We start from the raw sequence: 16358 nt of genomic DNA on the forward strand, positions 1-16358 counted from the left end.
GGCCGCGGGTGACGTCAGCCGCACCGCTCCACGCCCCCCTCTCGCCCAGTCCCGGGTGACCCCCGCCCACCCGCCCGCCCACGTCCTGGGCGTCAAGAACCGGATTTCTAGGACCCCAGGCTCCCCCCAGCCCGGCCCTCCTATCTGGAATCAGCTGCCCGACCCCGCCCCTCGGGACTTAGGATGCGCACTTGTTGCAGTCCCTGCAAGGCCAGGGATGGCGGGACTTCTACTCAGGACCTCCAGAAAATGGCCCACGGCTGGCAGCAGGGACTCGGGGGCTTTCCAGGCTCTCCCTCAACTTGGTCCCATCCCAGGCACTGCTCCAGTCTGTGACCTAGAGGAGCAGTGCCTACCTTCCCCCTCCCCCCCGCCCCCCCCTCCCGGGCAGAGTGGGGGACAGGGGCAGTGTCCCCTGGAAGGGGTTGCACTTATGCTCCCGTGGGCTGCTGCTGCACAGCCGGCGATGTGGGTGCTAGCAGTCTGGCTGGAAGATCGGGACTCCTGGCGAGTCTAGGCCTGCACTGGTGCCACCATCCCACCTGGGCTCCAAGGGCTTTGCCGCCCTGGGGCCAGGGACCAAGGGACAGGATCACAACCCAGCGCTGGGCTCTGCAGGGGCCTCCCCAACTCTACTCTGGGTCCCAAGTGACTTTCCACTGGCCCCCTGCAGCCTGTATCTTCTTGTGACACACAGGGTCAGGTAGGATCTCTGGGACCTCTGCCCGCATGTGTAGAGCAAGAGGCAAACTGCAGGAAGCACAGGGCCTCAATTTCCACTGCTCTTGGGCCCCTGCAGCTCAACCAGACTTGGTACATGCACTGCCCTCTTCTCCCTGACGATAGTGTGGGGGTCCAGTCTCCATCTGTCTGGCCTCCTCAGCAACCCACAGGTCCCGGGCCTTTGCCTAGCTGCCTGGGCTAGTAGGCACGGCAGCAACAGAGTGCCAGTGCCCCCTAGGCTGAAAGGGGCCTTGGGTCCCTACCTTGGGTCACACTACCCCGACTCGGACATCTTCCAGTAGGCCTGCGCCATGTGTGCAGCCCCTCTACCGGCCCGGGGGTGAGGGGGAAGGGGAGCCAGGTCACTCACACCTCTGGCTGTGGTGGCCTGCCTGCTGCAGCCCTCTCCTTCCTCGCCTGGCACGGCACACTCTTCGGGCACTTTCCCATCTGCCAAGGACCTGGCCCCAGCCACCATGTGGCTTCCTAACAATCAACTCCTCCAGAAGTCATTTCAGCTTCTCTAAACCCCCATACTGGCTTGGCTCAGGAGATTCACACTGGACTGCTCTCCCTTGGAGCCCTGCCTCCTTGACTCTCTTTTTGTTTCTCCCTGATGTCTTAAGAGGACAACTTAACCTCGCCCGGGTAGAACTCCTTGCGCCTTCCACTCCCAGCCATTCTCAGATTTCTTTTTTCGAGACTGTGGAGCTTGAATTCCAGGCCTGGGCGCATCGCTGAGCTCTTTCACTCAAGAACAGTACTCTACCACTTTGGGCGGCAACTGCACTTCTGGTTTTCTGATGGTTCCTTGGAGAGAAAGAGTCTCATGGTCGCCAGGCACCAGTGGCTCACGCCTGTAATCCTAGCTATTCAGAAGGCTGAGATCTGAGGCTCGCGGTTCACAGCCAGCCCGGGCAGGAAAGTCCGCGAGACTCTGATCTCCAATAAACCACTAGAAAAACGGAAGTGGTGCTGTGACTCAAGCGGTAGAGCGCTCGCCTTGAGCTGAAGAGAGCAGGGACAGCTCCCAAGCCCACAGTTCAAGCCCCACAACCAAAAAAAAAAAAAAAAAAAGGAGTCTCACAGTCATTCTTTCCTGCCCAGGTCGGCTGTGAACTGCAATCCTCAGGTCTCAGCCTCCTGAGCAGCCGACAGGCATAAGGCACCAGCTTGTGGCCAGAACCAGCCGTCCTGTCCGTGGGGAAGACGTCGGCTCAACTGACCCCCCAGCTCCCTACTATCCCCACAACACATGTAAACCTTCCCAGGAGCGGATGCCCATTGAGGTTTGAAGAATAAAGTGTGAGCACCCTCATGTTCTATGATGTAATGATACCCGCATTCCCACAACACAGGCAAGGCAAACCAGGTCTACACGCTCACATGCAATGTTTTAATGTTATGGGCAAGCAAGACAACAATAATGGGAGGCAAGGACGAATGCTTCTTTCCCCCATTTCTTTATGCCATGATCTCTTCTCGGCCGGGTCCCTTCCATCTGCAAGGGAGATAAGCTACTGTGCTGCTTTTGTTCCACACCCCGAGAGTACACAGATTCCCAATGGGCTGAACAGTGAGCAAGACTCACTCCGCCCTCAAAGTACAGCCACAGCAATCAACACGAGACTACTGCCGTCCGTGACCTCCAAGGAGGAAGCTGGATAGCGCTGCCATTGAAAAGGACAGCTGAAACAAAGGTCAACTTGAACATCACCCCAATAGGTGTACCCCATGAATTCCCAAACCCAGACTGGAGCCACACAACAGACAAGGTGGACTCCTCTGTCCAAACTGAAAAGCAAACAATGGGCCTCATGTGACACCAGGCAGGGACAGACTACTGCCTGTGGCCCTGACCCCTGGCACCCCCCTGTCCCACTGGTCCCCCACCCCCCTCCGCGGAAGGTCACCTAGCCCTGGCCACCATTCATTGCTGGGTGGCCTCTCTCTCCTTCCTCAGAGCCTCTTTGTACAGGGATGAGAAGGAGCTGGGATCGCGCCCGCTGAAATTCACCCACTGCTCCAGCACCTTCATCTTGCTGGTTTCTGCCAGGGCCCTCGGGCCCCACTGGTACACATAGCGAGCGGGATCACTGTTGGGCACGTGCCGGTACTCCAGGTACTGCTCCTGCACAAAATCTTCCACAAGCTTCCTGGGGTCCCCGTAGGTGTAGTGCTCCCTGCCCGGACACACCCCCATCTTACTCAGCGCCTCCCAGAGCACCTCGTCAGAGACGTGGTTGCCCTCCCTGAAGACAATGCACAGGACCATGATCAGGAAGCCAGTCTTGGGCACGCCCTGGACATCACTCAGCAGCCCATCATACGTGAGCCCCAGGGACGTGGCCAGCACGTAGGCATCTTCGCCGGGCGCCACTTCCTTCAGCTCAATGCCAAAGACCAGCAGCATGCACTCACAGGCCGTCTTGAAGATCATAGGGAAGAACTCCTGGTGCTCTCTGCTGACAAGGTTCAGAAGCTCCCCTCTGCTGGTTGGCTCCTTCAGGTGGTACTTGCGGAGCAGGAAGGGCACCAGGGCCAGGCCATCTTCCAGCAAGGATTTGGGGTCTACCCGGTCGGCCCAGGGGAACAGACGAGGAATCGCCACGAAGCTTCTGGTGCCCTGATTGACTTGGTTCCACGGAGCACAGACCAAGCCGGTGCGGGGAAGGCAAGCGCTCTGAGGACCAAGGCAGGATGGTGCCAAGCCGGTGCGGGGAAGGCAAGCGCTCTGAGGACCAAGGCAGGATGGTGCCAAGCCGGTGCGGGAAAGGCAAGCGCTCTGAGGACCAAGGCAGGATGGTGCCAAGCTGGTGCGGGAAAGGCAATCGCTCTGAGGGGCAAGGCAGGATGGTGCCAAGCCGGTGCGGGGAAGGCAAGCGCTCTGAAGACCAAGGCAGTGTGGTCCCCAAGCAACAGGCTCCTCCCTTGGGGTGGGGGGCAGCACTGCAGTGGGGAGGGAAAAAGAGGCGGTGGCTCTGGCCTCCTCCTGCTCCCCACGCTGTGCCTCCTCGGACGGGGCCCGGAGCACGTCACAGGTGGCGGCAGTGGCCATCGCCTCCGCCGCAACCACAGAGACCAGGCCAGCCACCAGGTCGTGCCCCTCCCTTGGCGTCTGGGGGCCTTCCTCACCCTTCCCGCGCTGGCTCTTGGGAACGTAGGGCATTGTGGCCCTCATTGGACACGGCAGGCAGGAAGAAGCGTGGAAAGCCTGGGTAGAGGGGGAGGAGACGGTGAGCGGCCTCAGCCGACAAGGGCGCCCCCAGCACCTCCCACAAGGTCAATGACAAGAAGGCCAAGCACAAGGTGGCGGCCGGTCCTGTGTTGGCAGTGCGCCTGTCTGCTGGAAGCCTGAGGAAGGACGTGGGGTGGTGCCTCGGGGTCCCAGCAGCTCTGAGCACGTTGCTCTGGCGCTGCGCTGTCTCCTTCGGCCCTGACACCACCCGAGTGTCGTCCCCACTGTGGCCAGAGGACCCCTCCTCCCAGCAAGCTCTTCTAACTCCTGGCCCCTGAAGCTCATGGCAGAGGCACTGAGATACCTTCCGTGCCACCCCACCTTCCGCACGCCCAAGTCTGCAAGCCCACCACTGCGCAGCCCCTCGACGGGATGGGTGGGCTCTACTGTGCAACGGTCTCCTCTGTCCCGGACTGAGCACCCCTTCCGGGCTCACTCTAGGTTCCCAAATGTCCCCTGGAACTGACTGGCCCCACATCTCCCCTGTGCTGGCCTGAGGCCAACCCCGAGAACAAGGGCCACCCCTGGAGAAGGACACAAATCGCAGGGAGAGGCCTCACGTGGGGCAGCACCTGTCTAGGGATCGAAAGCAAGACCAGGCCAAACTCAGGTAGGGGCGTGATGGGGATGGGGACCCTGTCTCCCTGCTCGTCCTGAGAAAACGTCAAGAGCCAGACCTGTCCCCTCTGATGCCCTGAGCACGCTTTCTTCAAGCCCTTGACCACGAGACACACAGTGGAAGAGTTGCTGAGGGGAAGACGGTCCACCCACAGTCACAAGGTTTCCTCGCTCCTCACCTTGGCTCTTGGCAGGCAGATGCTGGCCAGCTCCCTCGGCTCTCCCGATGTCTCCTCTCACTGCAAGGCCTCTGGCTTTCCCAAACCTGGGAGACACAGGAAAGGACAGACTACACTCCGGAAGCTCAGCAGGTGTTTTCCCGACCTTCACCAGTAACCCTCAAAGTGTCCTCAAAGTTCCCACCTTTACTTCTCTCCAGGCCTCGGGCCTTCTCCTCTAGGGAGCCACACATGTGGCTTGCATGTTCAGGCCATCGTCTCCCTGCTTCTTGCCCTCACCTAGTGCAGGAAACTGGCCACAGCATCTGATTCCCACAGTCCTGCCTGCAGCTACCATGGGCTGACAGGAAGGGCAGTTTTCCCATGTTTGGAACAGGGGTCTTTTGATTCCTCCCCCATCCCCATGGTCTCCAGAAGGCTCTGCAGAAGTTGCTCAGAGTGGAAGAGATCTCCCAGACCACAAACACACCAGTCTACTCCTCTCACAGACTATTGCGAGGGAAACCTGGACCCTGGTTTCTATTGCTGGCAGTCAGATCATGAGGCCGATAAATCTTTCTCACTGCCACTACTAGTAGCACCCTCTGTTGTCTTACAAAGGAGACAGGCCCTGTGTCATCCACTCTCCACCTCTTCCTTGGACTCTCATGCTGCTCCTCTTCAAGCAAAAGGCCTTAAACCACAGCTCCCTTGTTCGCCTCCTCTAAATAGAGTGATGAGCTATTGATACTGCAAAGAAAATGGCCGGACTCTGAGAAAACTCAAGTCAGGGCCTACATTAGAGGGAAGGAGGATGTGTCCCAGTAAAACAAAAGCATTCAGTGATATTGTGTGTGGGGTCCGGTCCCCACACAGAGCGTGGTCTCCTACCCCCCCTCCCCCGATTCCAAGGGACACAATGGTATCATCAGCATTTCCCAGCAGAGGGTCTCACGAGACATGCCCCATCAAGCAGGAGCCAGAGAGAGCTTCCTTGTAGCTGGAACACAAGAAGCACCCCTCAGAAGGCCCACATCTAAATTCCCACAGCATCAGCTATTAATGTGGATATTTAACCTTTACACGAAAGAGAAAGTTCTATTCGATATTCAAAATTCTAATAGATCTTCAAAACTATTTTGGCAACGGCATTCATTTCCCACTTGGGATATTTTGGAGGACAATTTATACATTCCATTTCACTTCCATGTATACCAAATAACATTCTCCTGTGTGGCGAAAAGCATGATGATTTAGGTGTGAATCAAGACAGCTTTTTACTTTTTGCAAACTTTCATCTAAATATCCACCCTGCAAACACAAAACATCACTTCAGGAGAACACCGCATCTACTTCCTTCAATAGCTCCAAAGGCATGCAGAGCCCTGCAAATCACATAATCTTGATTTTGAAGGGGGCATTTTAAAATAAAGTAGTTGTACTCACAGTTGGTCTCCATTGAGCCCACTCTCAGGAACACAGCAAGTCACTGATTTCAAAACACATTTTTTTTCCTCATGGTCATTCCCAAGGGCTGAAATCCTAGTCTCTCATGGCTATCACTGTACCAGTAGAGTCATTCCTCCCCTTCTGGCTTTCGGCTAGTTCCATGGAGGTAGGAGTATAGGAAATCTGTCTGCCCAGGCTGGCTTAGAACCTTCTTTCTCAGCTATCCCCCTCCTGAGTGGCTAGGGTAATGGCAGGCATGAGCACCAGCACCCAGCATAGCACAGCTTTTTCTTTCCTTGGGTTTTTGCTTTTGTTGTTTTTATATGCTGATCCTAGGGCTTGAACTCAGGGCCTTGCAGTTTCACTTTGCTTTTTGCTGTCAAGGCTGGTACTGTTCCACTTGAGCCATAGCTCTGCTTCTGGCTTTTTGCTGGTAAATTATAGATAAGATTGTTATGGGCTTGTCTGTCTGAGGTTCCCTTTGAAATGCGGAGGATTCTAAATAGCTGGGATTACAATCTTCTTCTGATTGTTTATGTTTCCCTGTATCTGAAGAACCGCCACACTGGGCCAAGTAGAGGTGATTTTTAGTTAAATTTGAACAAATCCGCCGACAAAACTCAAGGAGAATACAGAAGAGCAACAAAGAGTGCTCTCAGAAAATACAAATAAACACCTAAATGAATAGAAAGGTCAACAGGAGTCATGCAAAAGGAACACAAGAAAGATTCAGAAGTTCTGGAGGAAACAAGACATAGCTAAAATCCTAGAGAGGAAAAAATGCGCTTAAAAGCCTCTCCAGCAGAGGAGATGAAGTGGAAGTCAGACTCTCAGAACTTCCACATGAATGGGACAGTACACAATTCTTTTTGAAGGCAGACATAAAAGAATGGTGAAATGCCTAAGTTCTCCAGTACAGAATTAAAAGACCTAATGTACGAATGATGGGCATAGAAGAAGGAGAAGTGTCAGCTAACAGCATAGGGAACGTTTCCATTAATAGCTGAAAACTTGCCAAATCTTGAGATAGAAGAAACCATCCAGGTATAAGCTGCCTTTAGCGCTCCAAATAGACAAGACCACATGAGAGCCACCGCACAGCTGGCTCTATTGAAACAGGAAGTCCAAAGCACACAGAGTAAAATAGTACTTCCAAGAGAAAAAAAAAACCCATGTTACTAAATAATGCAGGCCCACAAGGGTAACAGCAAAGTCTACACAGAATCTTTCCAAACAAGGCAGGATTAGAGGCCTGCTGTATTAGAGGCCTGAACAACTGCTCACCCACATTATTTCACCCAGCCAGCAAAGATAACATTCATAACTGGGAAATATGAACAAACATCCATGGCAGGCAAAAACTAAAGCAAGTTCAGGACCATCTAACCAGCACTGCACAGTGTGCTCAAGGGGAGAAAATAAAGCTTATCATACCACAGAAACAAATAATGGCAGGCGTTACTCCATATCATATATTCAGCATTGACACTGAACAATACTGTCTTCAGTCCCTAGCCAAAAGAAATAGATTAGTGCACAGAACGGAAAAAGGAATCCCAAACCCCTGTACAGACCAAAATTACATCTCACAGACAAAAGCCAACACTGGGTTAGTATGGAAGGTTGGAAGAGAGATCTCCTAAGCACAGGTTATCTTAGAAATTTGTTATGTACTCCTATCTGTGCAAACATGTTACCCAAAGCAAAAGACTGAGTATGCATAACAATTCTCAAGATTTATGTGTCTATTGTCCTTGCCCCCAACTTCAGTTAACAAATGCTAAAGTTAAAAATATACCTAGACTCTTTCCCCCCCCACACACACCCAACACAATCATAGTGGCACATTGTGCAGCCAATCTCACCAAGAGAACGAACACCTATACCTCCGAAAGCATTTTTGAAGAAGGAACTTGTGAAAATTACATGTCATTAGAAGCCAAATTGTGAGGTCAGGTGTCTTCAAAGAAGTTTCTCCAGCAACTGCACAATACACATTCCTCTCAGCAGCCTGTGGAACTTTCTGCAAGGTGAATCAACTTGGAGGACCTCAAGTATGCCTTAGCGAATATAATATAGTTGCAATCACTGCCTGTATGCTTTGGACCATACTGGAACCAAAGGTGAACTCAACACCAAGACAAAGCCTAAGAGATGTCACTTGTAGGCAAAATGGGTGGAATTGGAGATCACCTGCTAAGACACATCAGCTGGTTCTGAAAGACAAAGGCTGTCTTGTTTGTGTGTCACGTGGAGAAGCTATGTCTAAACCATACACACGGGCGTAAACACGCAGAGGACCTCATCTAACTACAGAGGGAAAACATTTATAGCTTTCGGCCCGCCTGACCGCGTGGCCTGCTGCGCCAGCCATCTCAGCGTAAATGGCTTCCTTTCTTTGTGCGCATGTGTAGGGTGGGGTCTCATGGAGGCCTGAGAGGAGATCGCAGGGCTTGGCTTGCACCGGTGAAAAGGCAGACACAATCTCCACTTTCAGCTCCCATCTGGCCCTCCCGGACCTTTCCCGAGACTAGGCGGATGCCTAGATGCACATCCTGGCCGACCTAAGGGGCCTGGGTGGGACCTAGGCCCAGGCCCATGGGATGCTGGGAACACGGCCTCAGGGAGCAGCCGCGGCCCACCTCGGGCTGCCAAGCACCCCAATCTCCAAGAGCCTGGGATCCAGGCTGACCCTGCTCCCCACACCTGCGGATCCAATCAAGTTACCTTAAGGACAGCGACCTTCTCGCATGCAGCACTTGCTCGCGTGTCCTCGCAGAACACTCTGCCAGAGGTAGTGGCCTTAATGGCGTCCCGGCTTTCTGCGCATGCGTAGGGCGGGTCCTCACGTGGGGGCACACTGCATTGGTGTATTTGCCCTAGGAGGCATGAGCGTCTCCATGATTGACAGGCACTGTGCGCCTGCGTGGTACATGATTTCTGGTGCATTTCCCCCCTGCTCCGCCCTGCTCTGCCGCCCCCTCCCCACGCCTCTTTCCTCCTCCCCCCTGCCACCCCTCAGTCTGGAAAGCTGGGTCCTCAGCAGAGGCTAGTGAGCCCCTGGCTTTGCCAGACTGCGCCTGCTGTGGCCTGGGCTGTTTGAAGCTCGCCTGATCCTCTGTTGCTCAGTCCTCTCAGCCCTTCTGTCTGCCAGGGCCTCCAATATAAGAGGCCCCAGGGTGCTGTTTCTGTCCCCCCATTCCATGCAGTTAGCACAAACGGATAGGACTGGCCATCTCCTCTTGCTACCTTCCATCCCTGCGGAGGCTCAGTCCTCTCTTTGTTCTGCCCTGCTGTGTCCACAGTACCATCCAGTGGGCTTGCATGTGACAAGGCCCCTGCTTGACCTTGCCCCCGGGATCCCTCCCATTCTGCCTGTCTGTCCTGTCCGTTTAGCCATATCCACGGGACCAAGGTCCAAGTTGTTTGAACTGTCTGCCCCTTCTGCTTTTGTATTCCTACCAGGCTCTGCACTCATGTGGGGACCACATTGCTCCCCGTGTAATCACCACCAAGGCTACTGCACAGTGCCCTCATTCTCCCTCTTTCCTGTCCATGCGTGCACCTGTGCGTTTTTTCCTGCTTTGTTCCTACTTGCCAATAATGTGGACTGTGCTCATTCTGACTAATGTCCCACGTATCAAGAATTGGACTTCCTCGGTCAGAAGGTAGTTGAATGTTTCATACTGCCCCGACCTTTCCCTTTACACCTTCCTTAACAGCAGGTCACCTCTCCCTTTGTGACAGAGCCTCACCAGCAGGTGGTGTACAAAGATTTAATAAAGTTGCTATTTTCTTTTAAAAAAATTAAATTCTTATTTTAATGGTGATATGCCGATATGTTACAGTTACAAAAACTAGGCAGGGAATATATTTCTTAATCGACATTATCATGCATTATAGTAACTCTCCCCTAGGTTTTCCCTCCTATCCCACCCACAAGTAATATAATCCATTTTGAACTTAGTGTCCAATCAGTATCAAAGCTGTATCTCATCACCGTTTGTCCCTCCATTTCTGTGTCTTCCCTCACATTCCCAATGACATAGAAATGAACATAGAGAACATCAATGTATTCTAAGTGATATAGTGTTATACTTCTTCAATGTGTGTCTATTTTCCCTTCATCTCAGTCTGAGCTTTTTTGTCTTAATGCTTGCTATTATGATCATTTGTGTTTCTGGTGACAAAATATTCATGTTACTTCAGCTTTTTTATTTTCTACAATATGTGTTCCTTTTTCATTTAGGAAATTGTTTCATATATTTTGATATTAATCTTTTTGGCCTTATTAAGTAAATGTGTATGATTTTGACATCATTAAAAAATCTCCAATTTTCAATAAATGATTCTTACTCTGAACTCTTCATCATCCCATCACCACTCCCCATTAGACAATTTTGAGTTCGATGGTCTCCTTCTTTTTGACAACCTTTCTTTGTCCATTATTTAATAATCCTGACTTTCATATATCTACATGGCCTTATTCTTTATCATTTTTCCTAATATTAGAATGTCTCCAAACATCCTTCACCTTAAAATCACTTGGGTCTGTTCACATCCAGTGTGATTCTACCCATCTCCTTATACAGCTTTATCTATTTCTCCTCACCTTGATTTTTTCGACTTCATCGATGTCTTGTTTAGTGTAAAGTCTTTAAGACCAGACACTAGAAATTCATTGGACAAAAGTGGCGATTGTGGCACATACACTTCAGGGTGAATTATAGAGGTGATAAGTAGCAGAAATGAGAGGCAACCTCATATATGACTTTCACGTCTCTCTTATTTAAGAAAATATATCAGGAAATGCAGGAAGTGTGTGCTTTTCCTCTCCTTCCCCACCCCCGTTAGGAGACATTTTTGGAGCTAATTAGGCATAATCCCTGGGATTTCAGGATTGCATGCCAAATGGATCCCACATGTGAGAAGCTCAGTACATTGAGGTAAGTGATAAAATCATTGTATAGTCACTTCTCTTCACACCAATCATGGTAGACAGGAAATTGTAAATATATTTGGGTCCAAACTAGACCCAGGGTCCTTTGAGATCTACCAGAGCTTGAGTTTTGGCTTCACTTTTTTTCTGCTTTACAAGTTCTTTTCCATCACATGATTTCTCCTCTACAAGTAATTTGTCATTATTTATTCATGCTTTTTAATATATATTTTTGGTATCATTTATTAGGTGTATATGGGAGGTTCATTGTGACCCTTCTATCCATGCATATAATGTCCTCTGACCAAGGCCAATCTTTTTATCTCTTTCCTTTGCTTGCATCTTAAAACAGTTTCAACAGACTAATTTGTTCTATGCTTATAGATGCATACACAGTACTTCTACCATATTCGCCATCCTTCAACCTGTCTATTGGGCCTTCATCCTCCTGTTAATAATCCATTAATAAAGCCTGCTTTATGTTTGTATCATTCATTTTTGAGTGTACATTAATTGAATCTTGGGCTTTCATTATATTTGGGGGGGCATATATTATTATAGATTAATCCAATTATTGCCCTCTAGTGTTGTCTCTTCACTTGTCCCTCCAACCTTCCACTAAACATATTTTAGTGGCATTCCAAATTCAGACATAAAACATTAGATTTCATTATTATCCACCCTATATCATATTCTAAGCTGGGTCTTGCCATGTAGCCCAGGCTGTCCTTAAACTTACAAGTCCTTCTTGCCTTAGCATTCTGAATACAAGAATTACAGCTGTGCACCTCCATACTCAGCCAGAAGGCATGTAGGTTGTTTGTTTGTTTGTTTATTTATCAGGATTGAAGTTTAATTGGCTTATTTGCTAAGGTACCACTCTAGTACTTTAGCCATGCCTCCAGCTTTGTGCTGATTAATTGGAAATGACATCTTATGGAATTTTCTTTCCAGGCTGGCTTCAAACTGAGATCCTCTGGGTTTTAGTTTCCTGAGTAGCTAGGATTACATGTGTGAGCCACTGATATCTCTCTCTGAAGGTCATTTTAAAGTGACTAAATTTCCTTGATCCCTTCTTTTCTAATATATCTGACTTCTTGTCTTTTAAGAGACGAAAAGGTCTCCTTCTGAAGACTTGGATCCTGACTTGTCTCTCCAGGGATAATAAAACTATTTACTTTTGACTTTTCTTATCCCTAAATCTATTTTGTGAAAAATCCCCATCCATATGCTCATTCCATGCAGAATTTGCAGGCATAGCTCTGATAAACCATTACTTCATTTATTCATTCATTAGATTAGGCCAGGTGTAATTAAGATAGAAAGCAAAGCTCTGCCTCTGCATGCATTGGCACCTCCTGGTTTCCATAGAAATCTGACATAACGTGGATAGTTTTGAGGACCTTCTGGTTTCTATGGCAACAGAGAATTTTTTTGGTGCTATTAGGATATTACAGACTGTAGGGAGGGAATAACTGGAAAACTGAAGACTAGTAGGTGTCTACTGTCAGTGTGAGTGTGAGTGCATGTGTGAGCAGTGAGTGTGTGTTCTTCAATGGATATTAGGAGGTCTCCTCCTCCTGTTTGTTAGAGAGACTGGGAGCCCCAAGCTGAGACTGAGTAATGTTTCATCACACAACGCAGTCTCATTACCCTTAGGCAATACTTGTTGTGTGAGAGCTCTGTCACGCCAGATTTCTTTAAAGCAGAGGTCTCCAGTTATTTTTCAATATAAGCCTATGTTTGGAACAGTTTTGTGTACCATTAGTAATGGCTCCTTTCCTCATTTCACAGCTCCTCATTGTAGAAAGTGATTCCATGTGCATGTGATGTGAGTGAGAATCTCGAAGGCATTGAATGACAAGTGGGTAGATCTGGAATCTCATGTGACATCTATAATACAAACCATGATACTATACTGATTGTGTACCTGTCACATTAAGAACTATTTTCTCTAAAAGGTATCTTAACCTGTTATCATTAATTGTACTTCGGTAAACCTAAGCTGATATCAGTATTGTGTAAACCCCTTCATTGCAGGGTCTGAGTTTTGTTGGCACTTTGTGAGAGTAAGGGCCATTGTATGAACTTTTTCTGTGCTCATCTGGATGTTGATGAAAAGCTTAGATTTCACAGGATAGGACAATCTCTCTCAAGATCTCTGCACTAGATTGAGCAGATTCTAGGATAGGACATCAAATTCTCACTCTACTCCTATGTGATATTCCTGTTCTAAGACTGGAAACTGCTAGCCCCACTTGTATGTCAACCAACCAACCAACCAACCAACCAACCAATCAATCCTTATATCTCTTAATTGGTCCTCCTCCTCCTCTTCTTCCTCTTCTCTCTCCATATATTTTCTTCTGCCTGCCCACCTATTTGTCCATCCATCTATCCCTGCATGCATCTATCCATCCATCTGCTCACCTACATGCTTATGTGCCTCTTTAGAGGGAGATTAAATAGCTGTTTCTCCATATTAGAAAAGATGATATGGATATGGGCAATGGGCCACAACGTGCTAGAAGAACATTTTTAATTATGTGATCCCGGGCATTTCCTCTGTCTTTGTCTCTCTAGAAAGCATTGCTGTTGTTTGCAGAAAAGTAACTACCAAAGACATTTTGATTGCCTTTGGAAAGCGATATATTACAGTGTTTCATATTAAAAATGCAGACAAGTGGGAATACTGATTCATATTTAAATAGGATGGGAAAAGTTTAAGTACTTTTGAAGTACCTTATGAAAATATACATGCAGAAATGGGATAAAAATTCTGTACCCTGTAGACTCGTACTTGTAGAGAACATTCTATGTGATTGAAATATGGATGCTCAGTGCTTATTGTTTAGTAATTTTAAACATCACATTAGTTCTTTGTACGTATGTTTTCAAAACCAAGTGAAAATAACATGCGTGCTAGAAGCAGAAACATGTACAGGGATGTGAAGAGGGAGTGATCATGCATTGTACACATTCTCTCCAGATGTTTTATTTTTCTACCATCAATTTGTATGGTAGGTGTATGTATGTGTGTGTACCTATGCTTGCACTTTGAAGGAGTGGCTAAGTTTGCAGGTGCTCAAGCATGTGGGGTAGGGTGGCTGAGGGAGGATGAAGTGGCTGTGTCACATGTTATTCTTTCTCTCTTTCTCTGGGTCCACAGGTGACAGCTGAGCTTAGCAGAGTACTCTAGTTCTATTTGATCAGAGAACTCCAAGCCTTCTTGGTCACTTACTCTCATCTGAGGAAGATTTTTGTGCAGCTTACCCCCGCCCCCCAAGCAGGTCTATTTCCTGCTCATTAGATAGTTCATATTGCATTGACCAGCATATAGAGGTACTGAAAAGATGTATGCATGGATTTGCATAGCAAATCCAGAGACTTCACTGGGAGTCATTCCTGCACTAAAATATAGCAATGAATTATAATGCACCTGTGTACAGTGAAGGAATCGCAAAAAAGTAGAAACCATCCAGGCAAGTGCTTAGAGTAAGAAGTGTGGGTAGAGAAGGACTGACGGAATGATGGCAAGCTCTGCCTTGCACATTTGCATGGCACTACAAATTTCAGTAGGTAAAACTTTTGTAATTTTAGGGGAAAACTCAGTATCAAAGACCCAACACAAGGAGATACACCCCCAAATGCTTCTGCACTAGGAACTCAGTTCTCTCATGTCCCTGCATGAGATGCACAGGGAGTGTATGGGAAGCAATATATCCTCAAATTAAGAGGGACCCACTGTGGCACGCTAACCACTGTAGTTCTCTTTGTGTGCATTCCATATTCTCTGAAAGCCTCAATGAGGTTATGTGGGAATCTCCAAATAATTTTGTATCCCGATAGCACACTGAATGTTATCAAAAATATTCTGAATCCAAGGTACATGCTCTCCCAAGAAGAGAAGGTTTCCTGATCTGAGATAGAAGAGACTTCCATTATGCAGCAGAAGTTGGAATTAATGTGATATGGAAAAGGTGGATGAAATTATGCAGGATATATATGCTATTGGTGAGATTAGCAAGTGACTTCTGTATCAAAAGGAATGTGCTTTGAAGGGTGAGGAAAGGAAAAATGATTACCCAGTTCTCACACCATTTGCTTGATTTTCTTTATCTGCTTTGAGACTTCCAGCTTAACATTAGAGAGCCTAAGTTATAGACATCTTCATCAGGTACCTTGGGATCTCCAGAAGATTCATGCAAATCTTTGGTTCAAGATAGGGTCTTCAGACAAGCAGTCGGAGCTCAAAAATCAGATCAGCCACTTTCCCTATAGCCTAGGTAATACCTGAGCCACTGGTGCTTGGCTGAAAAAGTAAATTATTGATTCCTGATCTAGAACCTGCTAAATCAGACCTCCTAAGCTTTAATGAGCCCTTTCTCTGGTTCTGATGCAGCCTCAAGTTTGAAAACTGAGTCACAAAGTCATCTCAGCCAATTCCAGGACTTTAAATATCATCTGTTTCATTCAGAGCTACACCTGACTGCCATCATCAGCAAAGCCAACAAGAAAGTATCCTTGAAAACTCTGCCTAAAGAACTCAATTAAGTCAACACTTAAACACATTATCTTCTATTCTTGCCAGAGCACCTATCCTCATTGAAGTCAGAGAAAGTGTGAATTCCCTTACTTGTTTATTGGTGGTCTGTTCTGTGGCAGAACAGGGACCCTGTACACCTGGGTCTTCATCCTGGGCACATGCAAGGGGCTCAGTCCTTAAATGTTGCTTGGTGGAATGCAGAGTTAATGATGTGTGCAGAACGTACATCTCCATTGTCTTCAGAAGCCTCATATAGCCTTTAGGTGAAGATGACAGAAGCGGGCTGCTGGGCTTTCTCATCACTATGGCAAATTTGAGCCCTTCTTGGCATTCATCTCATGGACAATGCCTCTAAACGTTGGCTACCTTATATAGAAATCACATGCTTTTGAAAGAATTCATGCTGCACAGAATTTAAAATGTAGGAAATGAGCTTGACCAGGCCATGGGATTTATAACTAAAGAACTTTCTTAGTTTATAATGAGTAATAAGGCCATTTGCTTTTATACATTAAATAACAAATGAGAAGTGAAGTCCAAAAAGGAAATAACTCATGTTTCCTCTTCTCTATATAAAAATTATACTCTCTTCACTTCATAGTCTAGTTACAGGGCTAAGGGAGAAAATGCACACAAAATTCTTAGCCCCATAATGGGTCTGGGTCTACCATGGAAATACAAAATACC

The 16358-nt window shown here is 48.0% G+C and overlaps 1 protein-coding gene across 1 annotated transcript; it reads right to left on the reverse strand.

The window, feature by feature from the left end:
• Positions 1–2653: 2653 nt before the first annotated feature.
• LOC106001875 (melanoma-associated antigen 10-like) lies at positions 2654–3892 on the reverse strand. Its single transcript, XM_013036826.1, has 2 exons — positions 3710–3892; positions 2654–3406 (listed from the first exon to the last, which is right to left on the reverse strand). The coding sequence occupies exons 1-2, from the start codon at positions 3890–3892 to the stop codon at positions 2654–2656; spliced, it is 936 nt and encodes a 311-aa protein (XP_012892280.1).
• Between the last annotated feature and the right edge of the window lie 12466 nt (positions 3893–16358).

The sequence above is a fragment of the Dipodomys ordii genome, unplaced genomic scaffold (assembly GCF_000151885.1).
Source record: "Dipodomys ordii isolate 6190 unplaced genomic scaffold, Dord_2.0 Scaffold564, whole genome shotgun sequence".
In the NCBI taxonomy this organism is placed as follows: Eukaryota; Metazoa; Chordata; class Mammalia; order Rodentia; family Heteromyidae; genus Dipodomys; species Dipodomys ordii.

Excerpts from the sequence above, each read along its gene's own strand:
- LOC106001875 (XM_013036826.1), bottom strand. The coding sequence starts at position 3,892 with ATGCCCTACGTTCCCAAGAGCCAGCGCGGGAAGGGTGAGGAAGGCCCC. Across the intron at positions 3,407-3,709 it reads AGCGTGGGGAGCAGGAGGAG|AGCGCTTGCCTTCCCCGCAC; the intron begins GCCAGAGCCACC and ends CTTGGTCCTCAG.